At 45.3% G+C, this 23,666-nt stretch overlaps 1 protein-coding gene across 2 annotated transcripts in view; it reads right to left on the bottom strand.

The window, feature by feature from the left end:
• LHFPL3 (LHFPL tetraspan subfamily member 3) overlaps positions 1–23,666 on the bottom strand; it is a 224,935-nt gene that overhangs the window by 58,456 nt on the left and 142,813 nt on the right. For both annotated transcript variants that reach the window (XM_034433646.3, XM_034433647.3), the window contains exon 2: positions 16,318–16,554. In XM_034433646.3, coding sequence (XP_034289537.2) covers positions 16,318–16,554 — 237 coding nt within the window. The remainder of the gene's footprint in view (positions 1–16,317; positions 16,555–23,666) is intronic.

Genomic DNA, 23,666 nt, shown 5'->3' with positions numbered 1-23,666 from the left:
CGGTTAGGCTGTTTACTGTTAGCTTGCTTGGCAGTTCCTTGACTGGGTTATCGTTTACTTCTTGATTGTTGGTCTGATGTTAATTGGAGTTTAAACTATGCTCCTCCGGGTGCTGGTTGGTGGTAGGGAGGTGTTTTGGTCTTTCTGTTCTCTTTTTGGCTTTTTGAATGTCTCTTTTGCATAACATAGAGATAATAATAATAATAATAATAATAATAATAATAATAATAATAATAATAATAATAATAATAATAATAATAAAAATTTGCCGGACTTGAACATTTTGACTCTACAAAAAACCACCTTACTCGGAACAGCTTACATCCTCCGACGATACCTTAACAGTTCCTAGGTCCTTGGTTAGGACTCGAGCTGCTGAGCTATTAACCAGCCTCAAAGGCAGTGAATCTCACTAAAGATTAACCAATAAATAATAATAATAACAATAACAATAATAATAATAATAATAATAATAATAATAATAATAATAATAATAATAATAATAATAATAATTTTATTTCTATACCGCCCTTCTTCCGAAGGACTCAGGGCGGTGTACAGCCTATTAAAAACACAAAACAACAACAACACAAAACAGGAGGCCCCGCCCACTGCCCCAGATGTCATCATCGGCGATCTGCACATGCGATCCTGTTGCAAACTGGTAGTAAAGGTAAGTAGAACCCACCCCCGGTAATGTCTGTCCATATGTTCAGCAGTTGGTTTCAGATTATGTTGTTACTGGTTCACCCCGCGTGCGCACGCTCGCTTTGTGCACAAGCGCACCCAGTTGTCGCGTGCGCCTGCCTTCCTCACATACACCCGGCCTTCCGCGTATGTGCTTTGTTCGTGTACCCGCCTTCCGCGCATACGCCTGGCCTCAAAAACATGCCTAAATAGGATGGCATAGAGCCGGGGCGGTTGGGCGGGCCCACCTGCGATTTCTGCAACCGGTTCGGGCGAACCGGTGCGAACCAGCTGAATACCATCTCTGCATATGTTATGAAATTTAAGAGTTTTCATCATGTCTTCTGACTTTAATCGGCCTTATGGATGTATTCTGCTAGCCTTCTGCCTGTTTCTAAGAGTAAGAAGCCCAACCAAACAATTACCAAGACCACCAACCCTGACAGAATACAAATTCAGAACAAACCCCATTCCTTACCAGCACTGATAATATTACCTAGCTGGGCGATGAAACGTCTGCTAGAAAACAGTCAAGCTTTGAAAGCATTTATTTGGGATGTACCCAACATTTTATAGAATACTTAAGAAGGACAGGTTGATAACATGGCAATCCAATTCAAGAGTCTAGATTTTGGATTGAAATCTTAAAAAAATATGAACGTAGCTTCACACTATTTGTGCAGATTTAATACGTACAAATCCTGCTTGGCTAAAACCCCATTATTTGGAGTCTTATCAATAAATATTTTTCAATCCCTTTTTAAAATAATATTATATTGTACGGTAAACAGCATTGAACATATGTATTTTTTCAACAATAAAACAAACAACTGTTTTTAAAAATGAAATGCCGAAAACAAGTATGCGGTTGTGTTATAATGGAAGTTTCCAAGGAAACCCTCTTCGGTTGTCCTTACCCTAAAAAATAAGTATCTTGCTCGGATAATTGCTTGATGCTGTACTTGAAAATGTGACAGTTATTGCTAACCCTTCAGAACTGAATAGATGTGTGTGTGTGGAGTCACAGCTCTATTAAATCTTAAACATTTTGCTCTTTTTGGACTGCTTGACGTAGAATAATGGAAGTTACAGGGGTGGGCTTCAGATCCTTTAGCAACCGGTTCACTGCACCGTTGCTGGGTGGGTGTGGCCCTGGTGGGCGTGGCCTAGCTGGCTGCCTGCACCACTGGGGGGGAGGCATTTTTTGCCCTCCCCAGGCTCTGGAGGCTTTCCTCGAGACTCTGGGTGAAAACAGGATCCAGAAGCCTTTCGGAGGCTGGAAACAGGCCTGTTTCTGGAACTTCCGGGAGGCCTGTTTTTCGCCCTCCCCAGACTCCGGAGGCTTTCCTCGAGCCTCTGAGAGGGTGAAAATAGCTTCACCTGAGATCCAGAGGCCCTCCGGAGGCCAGAAACAGGCCCATTTCTGGACTTCTGGAACCTCTAGTAGGCCTGTTTTTTGCCCTCCCAGACCCTCTGCGTGGCTCCTGCATTTACCTGGAATGATGAATGGGCCACGTGGAGACTCCTGGGAGTGGCGGGGCGGAATGGGTTTGGGCGTGGCCAGTGGTGGGATTCAAATAATTTAACAACCGGTTCTTCCTAATGACCAGCTGGGTGGGCATGACTGGAGGGGTTATATGACTGAATGAGCATGGCCAACTCTATGTCACTCATGTGGGTGGTGCCTGTATGGGCCAGACAGGGTTGGGGAGGGAATCCAGGGGTCTCCAGTGGCTGGGGTGGGAGGGAGGAGGGAGGGGGTGGGGGCCCAGTTAGAGGAGTGCTGAGATTCCAAAATGGCCTCAGGAGAGGCCGGCTGAGGAGTGCCTGGAAGGGGAAGGGCGACGGCCTGTGGTGGGATCAGCCAGTTTGCCGAACCGCACAGCCGGTTCGCCGAACTGCACACAACGTTATCAACCGGTTCAGACGAACTGGGACGAACCGGCTGAATCCCACCTCAGGTCTTGCCGCAAAGCTAAAGAGCAGATGCCAATTCATTCCCAATGGGTTGCCAAGGACTCCTTCCAGGACAAGAATTAAAAGCCAAAGGATCATTCAGAAACGGTAAAGGATCACAGCAAGAAAGCCAGGGACAATTTTTGTCCTTCGGTCCCAGAAGATCGTCTCTTTAACTATTCTGCGCCTCTTCTTTCCGTACTGACAGCTCCCATCGTTTTCTCTCGTGGTACCGAAATATGTCACCGAGTAACTCTAATGCCAGACCTCCTAATTAGGCCTCCAAAATGTCTCTTTTTCAAAACACACCCTGTCATTTCGGGCACACACCAACGTATCTGTCATCGCTAAGTGACAGAAGCACCAACAGCAAGGAATAGCAAGGAAAGATTAAACAGTGTGCTTTGGATGGATTCCATTTGCGGAAAATTTATACAGAGCATTGATTTCTCTCTCTGTCTCTCTCTGTGTCTCTGTCTCTGTCTCTCTTTCTCTCTTTCTCTCTCTCTCCCTCTCTCTCTCTGTCTCTCTCTCTCTCTCTGTCTCTCTCTCTCTCTGTCTCTCTCTCTGCCTCTGCCTTTCCTTCCTTCCTTCCTTCCTTCCTTCCTTCCTTCCTTCCTTCCTTCCTTCCTTCCTTCCTTCCTCAAACTTAGACCAAACCTCTAAAAATGTATTGCCACTGAAATATGATTTACAAATGCTGTGCTCCAGTGATGAAATGCTATCAGTTTGCACCAGTTCTGGTGAACTGGTAGTGATAAAAACTGGTGGCAAACCAGTTCAGATTTAACCACTGCTGTGCTCTGCAAATCAATTGGGGGGGGGGGCGGGGGGTGTCACTTGAAATTCCCAGAAATTGGTTTCGTGGGCCTTGATGGCCACGCTTCTAACTGCAAATATTTACCGCTGCTACGTTGGCAAATCCTTCTTGCGTTTTAGGAGTGTATGCAATATGGGTCATCCTCAACTTACAGCCACAACTTCTGTTGCTAAATGAAACAGTTGTTAAGTGAGCTTGGCCCCGTTTTACCACCTTCCTCGCCACAGTTGTTAAATGAATCAATGCCGTCAGGGGTGGGTTCTAAATTTTTTTACTACCAGTTCTGTGGGCGTGGCTTATTTTGTGGGTGTGGCTTGGAGGTCATGTGACTAGGTGGGCGTGGCTAGCTGGTCAGAGTCATTTCTGGGAGGTCCTCGCAATTACGACCAGTCCTCGCACTTACGACCCGACTCATTTGTTTGCTTTTAACACTGATCAGCTGTAGGACGGCCCTTTGAAGCCCCCCGGCAAGAGTTTAAACAGTTTTTTTCCCTCTAGTCATCAGCTGGGACTCAGGAGGCAGCAATAGATTGGGGGTGGGACCAAATAAAAGGTAAGAATAATGTGGGGGGGTGGGGTGGGAGGGCAGGGGGGGAGAACCGGTTCGGTGATGTCATATTGTCACCGCTACCGGCTCGGCCGAACCAGACCGAACCAGGAGGAACCCACCACTGACTGCCGTGGTTAAATTAGTATCACGGTTGTTAAGTGAATCTGATTTCTCCGTTGATTTTGCTTGTCAGGAGGTCGCAAAAGGGGATCACATGACACCCCCCCCCCAGTACACTGCAATCGTCATAAATATGAGTCAGTTTGTCAAGTGTCTGAATTTTGATCGCGTGACGATGGGGATGCTGCAACGGTCTTAAGTGTGAATAATGGTCATAGGTCACTTTTTCAGCGCCGTTGTAACTTTGAACGGTCACTAAATGAACTGTTGTAAGTCAAGGAGTACCTGTGGGAGACTTTTGATAGCAAAATTGTGATTTTACTCCTATGTGAAGGATCGTAGCTGGAATTAGATTTATGCACCTTCTTTTCCTTCTCTGCAGTTTCCTCTTGCCTAGATTGGCCCAAAAAGCCAACACAATCCTAAATTGCATTAACAGAGGGATACAATCAAGTTCTACTAGTGGTACTACTAGTACTAGTAGTGGTACTACTACTACTGGTTCTACTAGTAGTAGAATTAGTGGTACTAATACCACTCTATAAAGCCTTAGTAAGACCACACCTAGAATTCTGCATCCAGTTTTGGTCACCACACTATGAAAAAGATGTTGAGACTCTTAAAAAGAGTGCAGAGAAGAGCAACCAAGAGGATTAGGGGACTGGAGGCTAAAACATATGAAGAACGGTTGCAGGAATTGAGTATGTCCAGTTTAATGAAGAGAAGGACCAGGGGAGACATGATAGCAGTCTTCCAATATCTCAGGGGCTGCAACAGAGAGGAGGGGGTCAAGCTATTTTCCAAAGCATCCGAAGGCCAGACTGAACAATTTACTGAAACTGTTCCAGTATTGTGCATCAATTCCGGTATCAAATGCAAACGTTGAACGAATTTTCAGCGTCCTGGGAAATTTGTGGACTGACGAACGTAACCGACTGCTTGTACCATCAGTTCGAAGTGAACTTTGTATATTTTTTGATATTTCTCAACGTTGTACTGAAATGAAAGAATTATTCCTTAAACACAAAGAATTGATCAAAGCTCCGCAGTCAAATAAAAAATACACACGGCAGCAAAGTAAAATGTAATTTAATATTTTACCTATTATTATAATCTATTTGATTTTTGAATTTTAAGTAAAGTTTTGAAGTGATTATTTTAATACGTGTTAAAATGTTTGTAAGAAAATATATAATTTAATTGTAAATTTTAAAAAAAATTTTTTTTACTACTTAACCGACCCCCCCACCCCACTTGTCCGCTATTTTTTGGAAGCAGACCTGGCAACCTTAACTATAAAAAAGAGGTGGAGACTCTGGAAAGAGTGCAGAGAAGAGCAACAAAGATGATTAGGGGACTGGAGGCTAAAACGTACGATGAACGGTTTCCAGGAACTGGGCATGGCTAGTCTAGTGAAGAGAAGGACCAGGAGAGATATGATAGCAGTCTTCCAATTTTTGAGGGGCTGCCACAGAGAGGAGGGGGTCAAGCTATTTTCCAAAGCCACCCCAAGGCCAGACAAGGAATAATGGATGGAAACTGAAGGAGAGATTCAACCTAGAAATAAGGAACAATTTTCAGACAGCGAGAACAATCCACCGATGGAACAGAAGTTGCCTTCAGAAGTTGTGGGAGCTTCATCACTGGAGGCTTTCAAGAAGAGACTGGACTGCCATCTGTCAGAAGTGATGTAGGATCTCCTGCTTGAATTGGGGGTTGGACTAGATGACCGATAAGGTCCCTTCCAAACTGTAAAGCCTGCCGATCTGAACAAACAGCCGAGCCGATTTGCAGCAAAAGAGGAAGCAGTGGTGAGATCCTTCTCCGTCTTACTTAGAGTTGATGGAAATCTTCTCTCTCCTCCAACATTTGCTACCATTCAGGCTGTCAAGAGCAGCTGCTCTGCCTTTGTGCTTGACTTATTGCATCTTTTCAAGATTCGAGTAGACAACATCTGTTGTCTTCCTTTCTCCTCGCAACCTATTCCCCTGTTGCACTGGAGTGTCTATCAGCTTGCAAATAGGAACTGTCTTATTTCTAGTCTTTGCTGCTCTGGAAGTTTTTCCAGATGAAGAGCTGGATGAAGATGGAAGGAGGGAGGAAGGGAGGAAAGTAATAGAATGACAGGAAGGGAGGGGGGGGAGGGAAGGAAGGAAGGAAGGGAAGATAAAAGAATGATAAGGAAGAAGGAAGGGAGGGAGGAAGGAGGAAGGAAGAAAAATAAAATAATGACAAGGAGGAAGGAGGAAGGAAGGAAGGAAGGAAGGAAGGGAAGAATAAGGAGGGAGACAGGAGAGAAGGAGGGAAGACAGGGAGGAAAGAAAGAAGGAAGGGAAGAAGATAATAGAATGATGAAGGAAGGAGGAAGGAAGGAGAGAGAAGGAAGGAAGACAGGGAGGGTGGGAGGAAGAGAGATAATAGAATGATAGAGAAGGAAAGTAACAGAATGTTAAGGAAAGAAGGAAGGAGGGAAGTAAAGAAGGAGGGAAGGAAGACAAAAAAACGACAAGAAGGAAGGAAGGGGTGTGGGAGGGGGAGGAAGGAAGGAAGGAAGGAAAATAAAATAATAACAAGGAGGAAGGAAGGGAGGGAAGAAGGAGAGAGAAGGATGGAAGGAAGGGAAGGAATAAGGCGGGAGATAGGAGAGAAAGAAGGAAGACAGGGAGGAAGGAAAGAAGGAAGGGAGAAGATAATAGAATGATGAAGGAAGGAGGAAGGAAGGAGAGAGAAGGAGGGAAGGAGTCAGGGACGTCATGAAGAGGGAGGGAGGAGAGAAGGAAGGAAGACAGGGAGGGAGGGAGGGAGGGAGGCAGGAAGGAAGGGAGGGAGATAATAGAATGATAGAGAAGGAAAGAAGAAAAGTAACATAATGATAAGGAAAGAAGGAAGGATGGAAGTTAAGAAGGAAGGAAGGAAGATAAAAGAATGACAAGGAAGAAGGAAGGAAGGAAGGAAGGGGTGGGAGGGAAGGAGGGAAGGAAGGAAGGAAAATAAAATCATGACAAGGAGGAAGGAAGGAAGGAGCGAGAAGGATGGAAGGAAGAGAAGGAAGGAATAAGGAGGGGGACAGGAGAGAAGGCGGGAAGACAGGGAGGAAGGAAAGAAGGAAGGAAGGAAAGAAGATAATAGAATGAGGAAGGAGGGAGGGAGGAAGGAGAGAGAAGGAGGCAAGGAGTTAGGGAAGGAATGAAGAGGGAGGGAGGAGAGAAGGAAGGAAGAAAGACAGGGAGGGAGATGATAGAATAATAGAAAAGGACAGGAGGAAAGTAACAGAACGATAAGTAAAGAAGGAAGGTTAGAAGTAAAGAAGGAAGGAGAGAGAGGAGGGAAGGAGGCAGGAAAGGATTGAAGAGGGAAGGGAGGAGAGAAGGAGGGAAGGGAGGGAGAAAGGGAGGAAGAATTTCTCTTATCAGAGAAAAATGCTTAGCGCTTGAGTCAAGGAGCGGGTATATCACCCTGAGCATCTTTGAAAGCTTATTCTCGTACAACATCAAATCAAATCGCTCGTAGTCTGCTCGCCCTTCATGATCACGGAACTAAAAATTGTCTACTTGGATTTTTTTAAAAAACCGGTTTAATCTGTTTCCTCGTGTCTCAGTCTGCCCTCCACCTACCAAATTCAGACTGGGAGCTATTTTAAGAAAACGGCACGCGCTGCTGATACAGAAGATAAGATGCAACTTTTTAAGGTCACGAAACTGCCTTTCCCTGAGTTGCGTATCCCAAGAGTTCTTCTACTTTTCTTACTAGTCGGCGGTAAACCCCAGCTTTTGCAAATCCTGAGAAGCAGCGGGGTGAATGAAACGGCAGGCATGCGTGTTTTATGCCGCTTACCACGTTTTCAGCCACCAGGGTGAGGCAGCAGCCAAAAAAGCCAATGCAATCCAGGAGTGGGATTCAGCCGGTTCAGACCGGTTTGGGCGAATCGGATGCTAATTTTACATCCGGTTCACCGAACCGGTAGTTGCAAGGACTGGCTGGCCCCGCCCAGTGGTGGGTTTCAAACTTTTTTACTACTGGTTCTGTGGGTGTGGCTTGGTAGGCGTGGCATGGCTTGGTAGGCGTGGCTTGGTGGGCGGTGGCAGGGGAAGGATACTGTAAAATCTCCATTCCCATCCCACTCCAGGGGAAGGACACTGTAAAATCTCCATTCCCTCCCAAATCCAGAGGAAGGTTACTGCAAAATCCCCATTTCCTCCCGATCAGCTGGGACTCGGGAGACAGAGAATAGATGGGGACGGGGTGTCAGCATTCTGATGCTGCCATAAAAAGGAGGAGACGAGGCTTGACTTTTCACCTACTTATTTTCTCTGTAGATAATATCCCCTAGGAGATGGGATGGGAGGGGGGACATTCCTGTGGGTTGAGGTCAGAAGCTGGGGAGACTGACTTGGAAGATGGCCAATGAGAAGATGAGAATTGGGGAACGGAAAGGGAAGGGTTTGGGGGTCAGAGGGTTAGTATCGGCTACGACGAAGTCGGGGCCAGATCTGTCGGACTCAATAAATGGAATATTTCAGCAAAGATTAATTGTTTGGGAGTGCAATTTATTTGAGATGACATCGAAACCTGACACGGGGCCAGTCAGAATTTTTCCTACCGGTTCTCCAAACTATTCAAAATTTTCTTCACCGGTACTGGTCAGAACCTGCTGAAACCCACCTCTGGCCCCACCCCCACAGCCCCTCCCCTCCCAGGAGTCTCCATGCAGCCCATTTTGGATGCCAGATAAGTGCAGCGCCTGCGCAGAGGCTCTGGAGGGGCGAAAAACGGGCCTCCCGGAAGTTCCAGAAGTCTGTTTCTGGCTTCCGGAGGGCCTCTGGAGCCCAGAGGAGGCCGTTTTTGCCATCCTGGAGACTCGAATTAAAGCCTCCAGAGCTTGGAAAGGGCAAAAATACCCCACCCCGCCACGGTGCAGGAGGCTGAGTAGGCCACACCCACCATGGCCACGCCCACCTAAAATTTTTGAATCCCTCCCCTGATGCAATCCTAAAGCTGCATTAACAGAGGGATAGAAACAAGATCTCCTGAAGTTGTAATACCGCTTTACAAAGCCTTAGTACAAAGACCAGACTTGGAATAGCGCATCCAGTTCTGATCACCACAATATAAAAAAAGATCTTGAGACTCTGGAAAGAGGGCAGAGAAGAGCAACAAAGATGATTAGGGGGCTGGAGGCCAAAACATACGATGAACGGTTGCAGGAATTGGTCTAGTTTCATGAAAAGAAGGGGTGACATGACAGCACTGCTCCAATATTTGATGGATTCCTACAAAGCTGCAGTGGTTGTGTAAAAAATGGTCGTAAATCACTTTTTTCAGTGTCGTTGTAACTTCAAACGGTCACTAAACGAATAGCTGCAAGCCAAGGACTACATGTATTAGGTTGAGCCTCTGGCTCAGTGATTAATAGATATTATCTTAGCTCAGTGGTGGGTTTCAAATTTTTTTACTACGGTTCTGTGGGCGTGGCTTGGTGGGCGTGGCGTGGCTTGGTGGGCGTGGCATGGCATGGCGGGCATGGCAGGGGAAGGTTACTACAAAATCCCCATTTCCTCCCGATCAGCTGGGACTTGGGAGGCAGAGAATAGATGGGGGGCGGGGCCAGTCAGGATTTTTACTACCGGTTCTCCGAACTACTCAAAATTTCCGCTACCGGTTCTCCCGAACTGGTCAAAACCTGCTGAAACCCACCTCTGTCTTAGCTCTGAAGGATGAGTTTAAAGTAATGTCATTACGTAAGCATATTGTGATTGTATTTTAAGACACAACTTTATAGCCTTGTATTCTGTGAGCTCTGGAGTGGTGCGGTGGCCTAGAGAGGGAGCTCTTGCCTCACAATCAGAAGGCTGTGAGTTCGATCCTAGGTAGAGGCAGATATTTCTCTCTCTGGGCACAATGAGAATGTATCTGCTGAACAAAACTCCGCATTGGCGACAGGAAGGGCATCCGGACATTAAAACACTCAGCTAGCGTCATTCAGTTGCCCAGACTCCACCCACAAGGGATTATGTGGTCATTAAAAGAGGATGATTCTGTGAGCTCTATTGGCTGTGAGTTAGTACAATATTGCTCAACGCAGTACACTTTTAGAATGTAGGACGATACTATTTTTTAAATTTCCAGCTACCCTATCAATTATAAAATGAAATAGCTTAACACTTCTGGGTATTAGAAAAACGAGTGGGCAGGAAATAAAGGTAGAAGCATACATCTGAAATGATTCGGCGTGCTATAATTCATATTTCACAGGTTAAAAGAATCTTCAACTCATTTCATAAAAAGATAAAACGACGTATCTCTGAAAGAAGGAATAAGCATCAAAATATAAAAAGATCTCCAAGATCTCCTAAATTTTAGGACAAAAAAAGTAGAAAAACAAGCTTTTCTGTAAAGCTGTCTGACCAGAAAATGTTTTGAAGTGAAAGAAGCCACATTATTTTTAATATCAGATTTTTATGCAGTTTCTTATTAATATTATCGATCCCATCCATTTGGGTGCGCTATCTTGACTTCTAAAATAAATTGGGTATAGCTTTCAGGCTAGATAAGATGCATTCCGTAATATATATTTGAACTGATACCGGAATAGGAATAGATTTTGCTCTTTTAACCATAACCGACATGAAAAATATATAAATACACTTACATGAAATCCATATATTTCTCTTGACAACTGTATAGGAAGCTCTTTAAAGTTAAATACTTGACATATTTTTTTTTCCTCAAATGAAAACCCACGATTTTAAGGATGCTTCTGGTCATAATACTCACATAATCTCTTTTAATCTTCAGTGATCAGCGTTGACTCAAATTCTCTAGAAAGCACTTAAATACCTTCCTTAGTCAAGGTTATGTAATTTATTATGAATTTCCTTTATTTCCCAGTTATATGTAACCTTTGTATTTGGTTAATAGTAAGATTGCATTACTATTAATCTTCTCATCGTTCCTATCACCCATCTCTTCCCACTTATGACTGTATGACTGTAACCTTGTTGCTGGTATCCTTAAGATTTATATTGACTGTTTCCCTAAGACTATCATTAAGTGTTGTACCTTATGATTCCTGATGAATGTATCTTTTCTTTTATGTACACTGAGAGCGTATGCACCAGAGGTGGGTTTCAACAGGTTCTGACCAGTTCTGGAGAACCGGTAGCGGAAATTTTGAGTAGTTCGGAGAACCGGTAGTAAAAATTCTGACTGGCCCCGCCCCCATCTATTCTCTGCCTCCCAAGTCCCAGCTGATAGGGAGGAAATGGGGATTTTGCAGTAACCTTCCCCTGGATTGGGGAAGAAATGGAGATTCCTGTGGGAGTAGGAATGGATTTCTAGAGAAAAAATTGCAGACTACAGGAACTATTTGCACCGCTCAGGTGACCCTGACGACACAGATATACCTCCAAGCAGTGGTGGGATTTTTTTCCCTCTAGTCATCAGCTGGGACTCAGGAGGCAGCAATAGATTAGGGGTGGGACCAAATAAAAGGTAAGAATAACGTGGGTGGGTGGGGGGATGGGAGGGCGGGGTGGGAGAACCGGTTCGGTGACATCATATCGTCACTGCTACCGGCTCGGCCGAACCGGACCGAACCGGGAGGAACCCACCACTGATTTGCATCCTTTTAGAGGGTCCTTGAAGCACTTGGAGGCAGTGGTGGGATTCAAGTAATTTAACAACTGTTTCCCTTCCCTAATGATTTCTTCCAACAACCAGTTTGCCAAACTGCTCAGAAAGTTAACAACCGGTTCTCCCAAAGTGGTGCGAACCGGCTGAATCCCACCACTACTTGGAGGTATATCTGTGTCGTCAGGGTCACCTGAGCGGTGCAAATAGTTTCTGTAGTCTGCAATTTTTTCCTCTAGAAATCCATTCCTACTCCCACAGGAATCTCCATTCCCTCCCCAATCCAGGGGAAGGTTACTGCAAAATCCCCATTTCCACCCTATCAGCTGGGACTTGGGAGGCAGAGAATAGATGGGGGCGGGGCCAGTCAGAATTTTTACTACCGGTTCTCCGAACTAAAAGCAAACAAATGAGGCGGGTCGTAAGTGCGAGGGTTGGTCGTAAGTGCGAGGACCTTCCAGAAATGACTCTGGCCAGCTAGCCACACCCACCTAGTCACATGACACCCACAAAATAAGCCACGCCCACAGAACCGGTAGTAAAAAAAATTAGAAGCGAAATGTCTTCAAAAGAAAAAACAAGAAAATCCAGTTGCCTCCTGAAAAGAGCATCTTTGAGACAACTGTAACCCGGATGACGGAGAATCTCTACAGACTTTTATCTTAGCAATGGAAATTTTGGGCCTCAATTGTGGTCACAAGTCAAAAGCTGATCTAACGGAAGTATTTTTTTTTTTTTTTTACGTAAAAATCTGGAATCGGCTTCCCTTGTTTTAAACAACACTGCATTTTCCTCCAAAGATCTAGCTTCGGGTTTTTTGCATTCGTCACTAGACAATAGAAAAACTACAAATGATGGTAATATAAAGATCCATTTGCCACCTCAGTTGTAAACTATTGTTAACGGCTCTCGGTGGGGTTTCATTTGTAACAGATTTCGAAACAGCACGTGCCGTTTCTGTGCTAGATGTCAGACTGCATCGTGTCTTCCGGAGGGCTAGCCAGAAATTAATGCCGATAGTCCCAATCTATCAAAAAGATTCAGAAGCAGGAGAGAGCATCACTGCTGCTTTCATCGCACGAGGCGAAACTGTATTAACCAGCAATCCTATTCATCTCTGGGACCAGCTCGGGAAGCAGAGTGGTTGCTTAGAACCGTAGGAAAATGAGGTATTTGAGGAAATATTAAAAGGGCAGAATATTTCCCCTAAAAGGGAGGCAGAAAGTCAGCCTCCCCATTACATCATCACCCAGCAAGGCTCAACCAAGCCTGGGACACAAACAACTTACTAAGTTACCCCTGCATGGCCCCATGGGAGCCTGACAACCAATCAGGAGACAAGCTCAAATTCAAAGCCAAACAGAGGGTATAAATCTCTCTCTCTCTCTCTCTCACTCACTCATATGCTCTTTTTGCCCAGGACCTCAAAACCAGTGGTGGGTTCCTCCCGGTTCGGTCCGGTTCGGCCGAGCCGGTAGCGGTGACGATATGACGTCACCGAACCGGTTCTCCCTGTCGCCCTCCCCATGTTATTCTTACCTTTTATTTGGTCCCACCCCCAATCTATTGCTGCCTCCTGAGTCCCAGCTGATGACTAGAGGGAAAAAAAACTGTTTAAACTCTTGCCGTGGGGCTTCAAAGGGCCGCCCTACAGCTGATCAGTGTTAAAAGCAAACAAATGAGTCGGGTCGTAAGTGCGAGGACTGGTCGTAAGTGCGAGGACCTTCCAGAAATGACTCTGACCAGCTAACCACGCCCACCTAGTCACATGACCTCCAAGCCACACCCACAAAATAAGCCACGCCCACAGAACCGGTAGTAAAAAAATTTAGAACCCACCCCTGCTCAAAACCATGTGATCCTGTCCACAGATCAAGGTCCTTCCAACTCTTGTTACTGTTATCATTAAACCATCTTTTCAAGCAGTCTCCATGTTTCCAGTGGCTTTCTTCCCACTTGGAACGGAACCCAGATGGACATTTCTTCCAACGTTACTAAAAAAACCCCAAACCTTACACTTTCTAATAGTTAATATTAAAAGCCAGAAGTTATAAATACAATATTGAGGCTCTAGAAAGAGTGCAGAGAAGAGCAACAAAGATGATTAGGGGAATAGAGGCTAAAACATATGAAGAACGGTTGCAGGAACTGGGTATGTCCAGTTTAATGAAAAGAAGGACTAAGGAGAGACATGATAGCAGTCTTCCAATATCTCAGGGGCTGCCACAAAGAAGAGGGAGTCAAGCTATTCTCCAAAGCACCGGAGGGCAGGAGAAGAAGCAACGGATGGAAACTAACCAAGGAGAGAAGCAACTTAGAACTAAGGAGAAATTTCCTGACAGTGAGAACAATTAATCAGTGGAACAACTTGCCTCCAGAAGTTGTGAATGCTCCAACACTAGAAGTTTTTAAGAAGATGTTGGATAACCATTTGTCTGAAGTGGTGTAGGGTTTCCTGTCTAGGCAGGGGGTTGGACTAGAAGACCTCTAAGGTCCCTTCCAACTCTGTTATTCTATTCTAATATTTATGAAAAGCAAGTAAAGGGCTTACCTCAGTGGTGGGATTCAAGTAATTTAACAACCGGTTCTTTGCCCTAATGATTTCTTCCAACAACCAGTTTTTTGTTTTTTTTTTAAATTTGATTTATATGCCGCCCTTCTCCGGAGACTCAGGGCTGCTTACAATGTGCTAAGCAATAGCCTTCATCCTTTTGTATATTTTATACAAAGTCAGCTTATTGCCCCCACAAACTGGGTCCTCAATTTACCTACCTTAGAAAGGATGGAAGGCTGAGTCAACCTTGAGCCTGGCGAGATTCGAACCTGCAGTAATTGCAGGCAGCTGGTCTTAATAACAGGGTGCTTTAGACCACCGTACTACCAAGGCTCCTTAGCAGTTTGCCAAACTGCTTAGAAAATTAACAACCGGTTCTCCCGTACTTGTGCGAACCGGCTGAATTCCACCACTGGATTACCTAATGAATTCAATTTAGAACTGGAGAGAAACGCTGGACTTAGAACCGTTCATTTAGTGACGGTTCAAAGTTACAACGGCATTGAAAAGAAAAGTGACTCTTGGTCCTTTTTCTATACTTACGACCCTTGCAGTCAACCCATGGTCAAAATCCGGGTACTTTAGAACTGGCCTGTATTTATGATGGCTGTAGTGTACCGGGGTGATTTAGCGACTTTCCGGTAAGCAAAGTCGTATGGAGAAGTCCCCGTCTTTTGCTTTTCCTTGGAAGTCGCTTCGCTTCTCATCCAAGAGGTTTCTTCGTTCAGAACGCAGAGCCTTGGTAGTACAGTGGTCTAAGGCACCCTGTTATTAAGCTGGTTATTAAGACCAGCTGCCTGCAATCACTGCAGGTTCGAATCTCGCCAAGGCTCAAGGTCGACTCAGCCTTCCATCCTTTCTAAGGTAGGTAAATTGAGGACCCAGTTTGTGGGGGCAATAAGCTGACTTTGTATAAATATACAAAAAGGATGAAGGCTATTGCTGAGCACATTGTAAGCCGCCCTGAGTCTCCGGAGAAGGGCGGCATATAAATCAAATTAAAAAAAAAAGAAGAACGGAAGAAGCTTCTCGGATGAGCAGCGAAAGGTCTTCAAGGAAAAACCAAGAAAGTGGTTGAGTGAGAAGCGAAACGTGAGAAAAAAACCAAGAAAGTCCAAAAGTCCAGTTCAGTGGTGGGTTGTTATTGGTTCGCCCCAGTTCAGGCGAACTGGTAGCGGCGACGGCAGGAGGCTCCACCCACCTGCCCAGACATCATCAAAAATGCTTTTCGCATGTGCAGGACCTTCTACACATGTGCAGAAGTGCCGCGTGCTCGCGAAACAAGCACGCGCACCCACACGCTCCCGATAGCGAACTGGTAGCGCCGAGGTTTGAAATCTGCTACTGGTCCAATTGCCTCTTGAAAAAAAGCTCCTTTGGGACCACCATTGGCCTGGATGACTGAGAATCTCCATAGACACTTCTTGTGATGAGCCAAGTCATTTGATTCTCGTCCTAGAGTTAGCTCAGAAGAACAATATTGACCGAAGCGATGTCCCAATGGGGCTTTTTCAAGAGACAATTGGATTGTCTTTGTTTTTCCTTGAAGACATTTCGCTTCTCGTCCATTTTTTTTATTTTTTTTTAATTTGATTTATATGCCGTCCTTCTCCGGAGACTCAGGGCGGCTTACAGTGCATTAAGCAATAGCCTTCATACTTTTGTATATTTTTAATACAAAGTCAGCTTATTGCCCCCACAAACTGGATCCTCAATTTACCTACCTTAGAAAGGATGGAAGGCTGAGTCAACCTTGAGCCTGGTGAGATTCGAACTTACAGTAATTGCAGACAGCTGGTATTAAATTATGGTGCTTAGTCTGCAGAGCTATCCATTCAGTCAGAACTGAAGAAGCTTCTCGGATGAGAAGCGAAACGTCTTCAAGGGAAAAAAAACCCAAAAAAGTCCAGTTGCCTCTCGAAAAAAAAAGCACCTTTTGGACAACTGTGACCTAGATGGTTGTAGAATCTCCATAGACATTGTCCCCAAAAGCGAGCTTACCTTTGTTTTCCAACTTCAGCTCTTCTGCTAGTAAGCTGTCCTGCCTATTGCCGAGTACAAATGCCAGAAACGAGAGGATCATGGCATCCAAGATGCCAATAATGGCTAAGATGTAAGCCCAGCGGATCGAACAAGCTCCCAGGGTGTACTTGTCTGTCTTCTCACCGCACATCCGCTTCACTTCTTTGGCATCCCAACCGTCGGGATAAATCATACAGCCGAGGATAAGGCAGGCAGCTGGGAGGATAAAAAGTGCAAGGGGGAGGGAGGAGGAGGAGGAGGAAGGAGGAGGAGGAAGAGGAGGAGAAGGAGGAGGCAGAAAAAGAGGAGGAAGAGGAGGAGGAGGAGGGAGGAGAAGAAGAAGGAAGGAGAAGGAGAAAAGGAAGAAAAAGGAGGAGGAAGAGGAGGAAGATGAGGCAGAAGAGGAGGAAGAGGAGGAGGAGGAGGGAGGAGGAGGAGAAGGAAGAAGAAGGAGAAAAGGAAGAGGAAGGAGGAGGAGAAGGAAGAAGAAGGAGAAGAGGAGGAGGAAGAGGAGGGGGAAGAAGGAGGAGGAGAGGAAGGAAGAAGAAGGAGAAGGAGAAAAGGAAGAGGAAGGAGGAGGAGAAGGAAGAAGGAGAAGAGGAGGAGGAGGAGGAGGAAGAAGGAGAAAAGGAAGAGGAAGGAGGAGGAGAAGGAAGAAGGAGAAGAGGAGGAGGAGGAGAAGGAAGAAGAAGGAGAAAAGGAAGAGGAAGGAGGAGGAGAAGGAAGAAGAAGAAGGAGAAGAGGAGGAGGAAGAGGAGGGGGAAGAGGAGGAGGAGGAAGGAGGAGGAGAAGAAGGAAGAAGAAGGAGAAGGAGAAAAGGAAGAGGAAGGAGGAGGAGAAGGAAGAAGGAGAAGAGGAGGAGGAGGAAGAGGAGGAGAAGAAGGAAAAAGGATGATGAAGAGGAGGGGGAGGGGGAGGAGAAGAGGAGGAGGGGAGAGAGGGAAAGGGGGAGAGGGAGAGAGAGAGAGAGAGAGAGAGAGAAAGAGAGAGAGAGAGAGAGAGAGAGCTGTTAAAAACTTTAATTAGGCAATAGCTGCATTTCATCATTATATCCATAGTTTGCTACTAGTTACTAGAGTATCTCCGGGATTGTATTTCTCATACACAGGTTTCATAAAAGTAAAACATATACAGCATGCATGTAGGAGAAGGACAGGTAGAGACTGGGGGTGGAGTGGAACTTAACGTCTGGTCCCGGATTCTCCTCGCCTGACTGTATCCTCCCTGTAAAGGTACAATATTTGTTGATATTGTACTCATCATGAGATGAGGGTGTGGCTAACTGATGAGGCCTTATAAGGCTGAAATAGATCTATCTTAGTCTCCCAATGGGCAGCAAAGGGTCTGCTGGCTGCCAGAAGAAAAAAAGCATAATATCTTGGTTTACGTAGGTAGAACCTGGCTAAAGAGAAATACACATAAAGCCTATGAAAAAGACAGAAAAACCGAAGTCTCATTTGTCATCTTCAGGCTGGTGCTCTGATTGGATGGGGGGTTGGCGGTGCTCTGGCGACCATGGACCAGAAGCCAGACCACAGCTGCATCATTAGCCACTTTAAACCCCTCCAATCCATACATGAAGCAGACTGACACCCACCATGAAGAGGTGGTACGGCCACGAACATGAAGCCAAACAACAGCAACACAGCTCACCAGCTCAAATCCCCCTGCTACTCAGACTAACCCGAGCATAACCAAGCCCCCACCTAAACAGAACACACACCCATCCAATCAGAGCACAGCCAAACCCCCAACCAATCAGAACACACCTCCACCCATCAGAACACAGCCAAGCTCCCACCCAATCAGTTCACAGCCCCACTGGCAGTTAAAAGGAAGAAACAGCTGCGATCGCACGCATTGCTCCTAGAAGCACGAGGCCGAAGACACCAGCCTGAAGATGACGAATGAGACTTCGTCGAAATGTTGCCAAGACACCTCCAATTTTACGCGAGAGAAAACCCGAATAACCAAAGACCTACATACAAACACCCGCGAAAACCTCAGAAAACATATATATATATATATATATATATATATATATATATATATATATATATATATATATATATACATACACACACACACACACACACACACACACACACACACACACACACACACACAACTTCTCCCTAGCAAATAGTACTTTCATGGATCTTGTGCCTACACTAAGAGGCTGAAGCTTAAGAACTTCTATATTTATTTCTCTGCTCGCTGATCTGATTTTTAAAAAATACCCAAATTAGCTTTTTCCCAGATTTGTCACAGTCAGTAGGAGTGAACGCATGCACATATGCATACATTTGATTTTTAATTTTAATTTGGTTTGCTTGAAAGAGTCCGAGGCTCCAGAAAATATCCAGTATGAAATAAGAGAGTTAAGAAAACCCAAGGTGTCAAATGCAAGCTATATTTAACGATCAGCTTTAAACTATGCACGAATGGGAATTATTAAATTCAATTAAAACAGTTACCAAACAAAATACAAAGGCTTGTCCGTCCGTCTTCCTTTACGCGTTTCAAACAGATTTATGCAATATTTTAATTGAATTTCAGCTCGCTTGACTGTCAGATGAAATATCTCGACACATGTCACATTCAGAAAACTGGAGGAAGGCCATTCTCTTCCCGGCAGCGTAGAATTTTACTAAATTCTATTCTAATTAGCAATCTTCACGTCCCGCAAAACAATCCAAAATGCAAGACAGGATTCCTTCTTGGATTCTCTTTATCGATGCCTAAAACCAGAACAGCATGACTTGAGATGAAGGCTGGTTATCAGCCTAAATCATTTCAAGTGTAAAACTTTTTTTTAAAAAAACCCTATTTACTATATAGCTTGAGTTTTCTTTGCTACCTTAAGGGCAGCCAGATGTTAGATGTTGTACCTTGGCTTTGGTTTTACAATGAGGGAACAATTCAGGCCAAGAATAAATCAGGGAGAAAGGCTTTGGCACAATCAGATGTTCATGGTTTTCATGTGGCCTAAAACACTTCAACAAGAGAAAAAAGTAACTTGTCTTAATCAAAAATACACCTCCTTCCTTCCTTCCTTCCTTCCTTCCTTTCTTCCTTCCTTCCTTCCTTCCTTCCTTCCTTCCTTCTCTCCTCCCTCCCTCTACAATCCTTTCCTGCCCCCTTCCCTCCTCTCTCTCCTTCCTTCTTTTGTTCCATCCTTCCTTCTTTCCTATTCATTCAGTTATCTTCCTTCTTTCCTTCTCTATCATTCTATTATCTTCATTCTCCTTCCCTCCTCCGTCTTCTTTCCTCTCCCTCCCTCTTCCTTCCTTCCTTCCTTCCCTCCTTCTCTCTTGTTTCTTCCATCTATCCATCCTTCTTTCCTTATTATTCCATTATATTCCTCCCTCCCTCCCTCCCCTCCTTCTCTTCTCCCTCCCTCTATAATCCTTTCCTGCCCCCTTCCCTCCTCTCTCTCCTTCCTTTTTTAGTTCCATCCTTCCTTTAGTTCCCTACTATCCCAAAATATTCATTTTGTTATCTTCCTTCTTTCCTTCTCTATCATTCTATTATCTTCATTCTACTTCCCTCCTCCGTCTTCCTTCCTCTCCCTCCCTCTTCCTTCCTTCCTTCCTTCCCTCCTTCTCTCTTGTTTCTTCCATCCTTCCATCTATCCATCCTTCTTTCCTTATCATTCCATTATATTCCTCCCTCCCTCCCTCCCTCCTCTCCTTCTCTCCTCCTTCCCTCTATAATCCTTTCCTGCCCCCTTCCCTCCTCTCTCTCCTTCCTTCTTTAGTTCCATCCTTCCTTTAGTTCCATACTATCCCAAAATGTTCATTTTGTTATCTTCCTTCTTTCCTTCTCTATCATTCTATTATCTTCATTCTACTTCCCTCCTCCGTCTTCCTTCCTCTCCCTCCCTCTTCCTTCCTTCCTTCCTTCCTTCCCTCCTTCTCTCTTGTTTCTTCCATCCTTCCATCTATCCATCCTTCTTTCCTTATCATTCCATTATATTCCTCCCTCCCTCCCTCCCTCCTCTCCTTCTCTCCTCCTTCCCTCTATAATCCTTTCCTGCCCCCTTCCCTCCTCTCTCTCCTTCCTTCTTTAGTTCCATCCTTCCTTTAGTTCCATACTATCCCAAAATGTTCATTTTGTTATCTTCCTTCTTTCCTTCTCTATCATTCTATTATCTTCATTCTACTTCCCTCCTCCGTCTTCCTTCCTCTCCCTCCCTCTTCCTTCCTTCCTTCCTTCCTTCCCTCCTTCTCTCTTGTTTCTTCCATCCTTCCATCTATCCATCCTTCTTTCCTTATCATTCCATTATATTCCTCCCTCCCTCCCTCCCCTCCTTCTCTCCTCCTTCCCTCTATAATCCTTTCCTGCCCCCTTCCCTCCTTTCTCTCCTTCCTTCTTTAGTTCCATCCTTCCTTTAGTTCCATACTATCCCAAAATGTTCATTTTGTTATCTTCCTTCTTTCCTTCTCTATCATTCTATTATCTTCATTCTCCTTCCCTCCTCCGTCTTCCTTCCCCTCCTCCCTCTTCCTTCCTTCCTTCCTTCCCTCCTTCTCTCTTGTTTCTTCCATCCTTCCATCTATCCATCCTTCTTTCCTTATCATTCCATTATATTCCTCCCTCCCTCCCTCCCTCCCCTCCTTCTCTCCTCCTTCCCTCTATAATCCTTTCCTGCCCCCTTCCCTCCTTTCTCTCCTTCCTTCTTTAGTCCCATCCTTCCTTTAGTTCCATACTATCCCAAAATATTCATTTTGTTATCTTCCTTCTTTCCTTCTCTATCATTCTATTATCTTCATTCTACTTCCCTCCTCCCTCTTCCCTCCCTCCCCTCCCTCCCTCTTCCTTCCTTCCCTCCTTCTCCCTTGTTTCTTCCCTCCTTCCATCTATCCATCCTTCTTTCCTTATCATTCCATTATATTCCTTCCTCCCTCCCTCCCTCTCTTCCCTCCTTCTCTCCTGTCTTCCTCCTTATTCCTTCCCTTCCTTCCCTCCTTCCCTCATTTCTGGCCTCCAGAAGGCTCCGGGGGAGGTTGGGGAAGGCCGTTTTCACCCTCCCCAGGCTCCAAGAAAGACTCTGGAGCCTGGGGAGGGTGAAAAACAGGCCTTCCGGGCCCACCGGAAGTCAGGAAATGGGCCATTTCTGGCCTCCAGAGGGCTCTGGGGTGGTTGGGAAGGCCATTTTCGCCCTCCCCAGGCTCCAGAGGCTTTCTTGGGCCTAGCAGGCCTTGTAACCTTTTTGCTGTCACGTGCCAAAAGTGGGGGGAGCACAGGGGGAAGGGTCATGCGCGCATGGGTGGGGGGGTGGAGCACAGGGGGGCATTGAATTATGGGTGTGGGAATGCATGCGTGCAACCCCGCTGCGCTCCTCCCACTTTTGGCACACAACGGCAAAAAGGTTAGCCATCACTGTTCAGTGGTGGATTTCTACTGGTTTGCCCCAGTCACCTTACCACCAAGCCCCACCCACTAATTAAGCCACGCCCACAGAACCGGTAGCAAAAAAAATCTAGATTTCACCCCTGCATTACGTTCTTGATTAAATTATCTTTCCATTGATATATAATGTTATGGTACTACTAAAAAAAAAAAAAGCGGTGTCTATTAGCTAGTTTTAGAAAATACATTTTTCCCAAAAGGTTTCCACAATTTTGGCCACTTCTGTATAAGCCTAATAAATGATTATAAAATTTACTCTTTATACCTGATCACTTACATTAGAAGTTATTCTGGGATATATAGAAATATTGATTTTGCTTGAACACGGATTACTTGTTCCTTTATGCTCCCCAGTTCTTTGCACAATTTAAATGAGAAATGTAACCTTTTCGTGAAACTCAATATATTATGGCTGACGTGTCGGGAAAATCAACTGACACTACAGTTGGTGCCCAAACATGCTGTAAATAAGGGTGGAAAACCTATAGACTGATTCCACGAACAGCAATCACTCGGAAACAGAGGTGGGTTTCAGCAGGTTCTGACCAGTTCTGCAGAACTGGTAGCAGAAATTCTGAGTAGTTCGGAGAACCGGTAAATACCACCTCTGACTGGCCCCGCCCCCATCTATTCTCTGCTTCCCGAGTTCCAGCTGATGGGAAGGAAATGGGAATTTTGCAGTATCCTTCCCCTGGAATGGGGTGGGAATGGAGATTTTACAGTATTCTTCCACTGCCAAGCCACACCCACCAAGCCACACCCACAGAACCGGTAGTAAAAAATTTTTGAAACCCACCACCGCTCGGAAAGATAGGTATTTTCTGTTGATGTTGATAGGAAAAGACATTTTTGGGAATCTTGGCTTGAGAAGAACGAATTGGATGCGTCACGTTAATCAGCAACCTAGGAAGGTTGTGAAGAGAAGTTTGAAAACAACCTTGTTTGCGGAAAGCAGAGAAAGGGAAGGGAGAATGTTCTGGATTAATTAATTGAAAAGGTCAACGGGAGGAACAACACGAAAGAACAAAGATAGGGGTTTTTTTCCTGCAGCTTCGACTTTATAAACATCGTTGCCATTTGATATGTTTTTAACTCATCGACAAAACAGAGACGAACAGAAGCGGAAGTTTACGATTATCATCTCCTTATCCAGAGGTGGGATTCAAATATTTCTTTTTTTTTAAATTTGATTTATATGCCGCCCTTCTCCGGAGACTCAGGGAGGCTTACAATGTGCTAAGCAATAGCCTTCATCCTTTTGTATATTTATACAAAGTCAGCTTATTGCCCCCACAAACTGGGTCCTCAATTTACCTACCTTAGAAAGGATGGAAGGCTGAGTCAACCTTGAGCCTGGCGAGATTCGAACCTGCAGTAATTGCAGGCAGCTGGTCTTAATAACAGGGTGCTTTAGACCACTGTACTACCAAGGCTCTACCGCTTCACCCAGCACCGAAAATATGAGTGCACACGCCATGTCCACACATGTGCCCGGCCTTCGGCACATACGCTTTGCTCAGTGGTGGGTTGCCCCCGGTTCGGACCGGTTCGCAAGAACCGGTAGTAAAACCAGCGGGAGGCCTCGCCCACCGCCCCAGATGTTGTCATCAGCGATCTGTACATGCGCAGAAACTTCTGCACATGCGCAGAAGCAAGGCGCATTCACGAGTGAAGCGAGCGCACATGATCCCGTTGCGAACCAGTGGTAAAGATAAGTAGAACTCATCCCTGGCTTTGCTCGTGCACACTTCTTCTGTGCATGCGCCCGGCCTCAAAAATGTGCCTAAATAGGACAGCATAGAGCCGGGGTGGGTGGATTTCAGTGATTTCTGCTACCAGTTCACCTGAACTGGTCCGAACCGGCTGAATACCACCTCTGTTTTTATCCCAGTCAAGAGGACTACAAAGGGCCT

The sequence above is a fragment of the Pantherophis guttatus genome, chromosome 7, assembly GCF_059756535.1.
Source record: "Pantherophis guttatus breed Tessera chromosome 7, ASM5975653v1, whole genome shotgun sequence".
Lineage (NCBI taxonomy): Eukaryota > Metazoa > Chordata > Lepidosauria > Squamata > Colubridae > Pantherophis > Pantherophis guttatus.
This window is presented reverse-complemented; position numbering and strand designations above follow the sequence as displayed.